The 3736-nt window shown below is 45.0% G+C and overlaps 1 protein-coding gene across 1 annotated transcript in view; it reads right to left on the minus strand.

Moving 5' to 3' along the window:
• Window positions 1-1539, minus strand: part of LOC128894965 (nuclear hormone receptor FTZ-F1-like) — a 5669-nt gene extending 4130 nt beyond the window's left edge. The window contains exon 1 of the mRNA XM_054157114.1: window positions 676-1539. Coding sequence (XP_054013089.1) covers window positions 676-1347 — 672 coding nt within the window. The 5' untranslated portion in view covers window positions 1348-1539. The remainder of the gene's footprint in view (window positions 1-675) is intronic.
• Window positions 1540-3736: the final 2197 nt, after the last annotated feature.

A 3736-nucleotide genomic window follows, 5' to 3' on the forward strand; every position in this document is an offset into this window, starting at 1 on the left:
CAGAATTTTGTCAAGAAGAGATGTTTCTTCTGTGCTTTCGAATAAGAGGATAAGTTAAAAAAATGATGGACCTTTTGGGGGTCTTTCCGACGCGGAGATCTGAGGTCGAAGCCTCCCCAGCCTCCCGGTAAATCCGTCCTTGTTCGCGTGTTACGACACACCCGTTACATCAGAGGTGTTCAGGCTAAGCGCCTAGAAATCTGAATTACGATGAATTTAGCGTGTTACATAGCATACTAATGAAAAAGGCCCGTGTACGTGTGATTCGTACAGCAATGGCCATCAGGTTGAGATGAAGTTATCCCCCGCCACTTCTTACGACTGTTCACCTTGAACGAGCCTTGGCGTTATCTTCGAAATGCGACAGACAGTGTCTCCAGTTACAAATGACTATCAAACCGGAAAGTGAAAGTTTCTCGTACGATCTCACAGTTTCCAACTCGCTCTAATCGTTTCTCGGTCGCATTTACTGTTAGATCGTCTCCGTTAGATCGTCCCGAAAATAATCACAGCCGAGGGAACATAATGGACAGAGACGACGATCCTGGTCTGCCAAGACTCAACCTGACGGACGCTACTATTGTATTTGAACGCGTACGAAAAGCTGCTCCAGTTTGGTGCGGTAAAATTCGTAATTTAGATTTCAAGGAGCCGGGCGTATTTATTGGCACTAACCTTGAGATCTTTGAAGAATACAGAATTCCTTGCCCAGTCCACCTGCGAGAACAGATTCTGGTCGAGCACTTTGCACATTAATTCGAACAAGTCCACTTCACACTGATTGTACGTTTGGTTTTGCAACAGTCCAAAAAGGGACGCCTGCCACTCGCGGTCGTCGACCGATTGCACGAAGTCTCTTATCATCGGACTAGTTTTCAAGGCGGCTGTAGAGGGCGCGGAACCAGCGGCTCCCTGAGGTTGCGTGGACTGTTCGCCGAAGTTGAAGGCCTTAGGACTCGGGGTGGTGGAATTGGCAGCCCACAGCTTGCTATCCAGGCCAGGGTTGAGGTTGTGCAGGTTGTTTGTACCAGAAATGTTTGGCTGGTAGGACGGTGCGATCAGTTGATGCTGACCAGCTCCGCTGCCAGCCTGTGTCGTGACCAGACCAGCGGCCACGGCTGCGGGGGATGGACTCGAATCTGGAGAAGACGTTAGACTCGAGACCTGAGGTATTTGGATCTCCTGTTTAATATGCAGGAAAGGCGTTACGGCGGAGGGATAGTTCGATGGATCACCGAGGCTGCCGCGTATCGTTTGCAGTGCCAGCTGCCGTTGTCTCATCATTTGCAGTTTCCGCGCTCGGTCTCTCTTGTACATGGGTCCGAATTTGTTCCTACCGCCTCTCATCCGGTCCGCCCGCACGGCTGTAACAGAAACGAACGTGCGAATTTAAAACAACATCGCGTTTCGTAGACCGCGACGACCGGTTCGACCCGCGAACGCGATCGTTTCGGTCCGAGGATTTCCTCGAGTTTTTACAATATTATACCCCAATCGCTGCAGGGAGTACCGCTCGACGATTTTCTCGAATTAAGATTCAGTTCAAACACTTACATTTTTTTTTCTTTTCTTTCTTTCTTTCTTTTTTTTTTTTTTAAAGTCGTTCGTAACTTTACTTTGTGCATTTGAAAATTCTGACTGCGAGTGTGGTTGTCCAGAGCAAGATCTCAACCATGTTATCTGGCAATGTTACCCGGCTTCGTTGTTCGACAAAGATCGTAATGACATGATTTATAAATTATGTAAAGTCGGATACTATCCTCCATATACGGTGGATGCTTTTCCGTACAAGCCTCTCGTTCAACCGCTGCTAATTAATATTACAAATTTCTGAAAAACAATTGTGTAATGATGAGCCTATTATTCTTGATTCGTGTTTTGTACTCTTTTTTTCGAAATTCTTTTGTCGTATTGTATTGTATTTCATATATTATAATGTAAATCTATATATGTACTGATAATATGCACAGCTATCTGCATATTGCTAATAATCCCGTAGGGGGTTTAATAGCTTTAATAATAAAAAAAAAAAAAAAAAACAAAAAACAAAAAACTTTACTTTGTGGCGTACACCGGTGTCCGAGGACAAAATTTAAGAGTCGCCTCTTCCTGCCGTTTTAACCCAGAAGACCCTCCCCCGTCCCCGAACGAGTCTAATTTTAATTCCTCTTCGCAACGGAAGTCTTCACTTTTATCTTACTCCCGGGCTGTTACCTTCGCGACGATTCGCATCCCGTGCCTTCTCCGTGTCACAGTCGAAGCGACCGATTCGTCCGTTAAAGTTCAATTTTACGTTTAACGCAGTGACGGTCCAAGAAATGTGCACCGAGAGAATCCTGGCGATAATTTCGTGATCGAACGATTGCCGCCGTCAGCCGAGGGGGGAGGGGGAGGGGGAGGGGGAGGGGGGAGGGGGCGGCGGCGGCAACCTTGAAGAGGCAGTATTCGAGGTTCGCCATCGACGTAGACGGAAGTAGCGGCTAATTGCAGGCGCAGTAGGACAAAAGCCCGTTCCTGTCCCGGCTCTCTCGATCGCCGATCGAACGTGTCCGCTTGTTCGATGTAAACGAGTGGCTACATACGTGTAAAACATGGATCTCCACCTACGAAAGCTGCAGGTGTTATTTGGCACGTATCAACGCGTCGCTATTGAAAGCGAACGCCGCGACTGCCAGCACCGATTATTTATTACTCGCGATCAAAGTGGCTCGGGAACAACCTGTTAACATGCGCGACGTTATTCGCGGCTCGACCGATGTACGTACTATTTATATAAATACCGATTTAAAAGAAATTGTAGCTCCGTCGCATCGTCCGCGCGTAAAATCGACACGAGATTAGAGATGGCGCGAACTGTTGCTTTTGAAACATTCGCGATTCAATCACGTTCATTCTCAATCACGATGATTTTTCACAGTGATTCGTGATTCTTCGTGATCGCTTCGGATTCGTAGAGAACATTCTTTTTTATTTTTCTTTTAAATTATGAATTACGTCGTTCTTAGATTATATATGTATTACAATATGGTCTAAAAGCAATGTTAATATAATTTGAATACAATTTAAATTTGACTCATTTGTAGTTTCTTGAATTTCCGCTGAGGGAAGACAGCGAGACACTAACGATAACATTTAACACGGTCGTGATCGAACTTTAATCACGATTCCGATCGTGATTGTGTGATCATCGTGAAACTGATCACTGTTAGTGATTTTTCACGCCATCCCTACTCGAGATGGATCTTCTCGCGATTAAAGTGAAATACACGATTGGAATTCGGAATATATTTGTGAATGGAGAGGGTAGTGTTACTGCACTCTCCGCGTAAAGATTCACATTGTAAACAAAGGGTCCCCAGATATGTGGTCCCTGGGGCCGGAAGTGGCCTTAGCAGAGCAACTCGATATGGATCCCCCTCGTCTGCAAGGGATTAAAACGCGCGCCAGACGCCGTATTAAAGATTCAGGTTCATCGAGTCGAAGAAAATCTTACGAACTCCACGCGTCTTATTTTAAGGTGATTACGTCGCCGAAATGGAGGGTTGTTTCAAATTTCTAATACGAGATCACCGTGATCGTCTTTTAAGAAGAAGGTGGCAATTTTATTTCTCTATTTATTTAGAATGTACCATTTTCAAGTTTCGTTCGGTTAATATGGTGTACGTTATCTACTTTGTCCCGATAAAATAAAATTGAATTTAAAGAATTGTTTCTTGTTTCTTTCTTTTTTTTTTTT

This window comes from Hylaeus anthracinus, unplaced genomic scaffold (assembly GCF_026225885.1).
Source record: "Hylaeus anthracinus isolate JK02 unplaced genomic scaffold, UHH_iyHylAnth1.0_haploid 4, whole genome shotgun sequence".
In the NCBI taxonomy this organism is placed as follows: domain Eukaryota; kingdom Metazoa; phylum Arthropoda; class Insecta; order Hymenoptera; family Colletidae; genus Hylaeus; species Hylaeus anthracinus.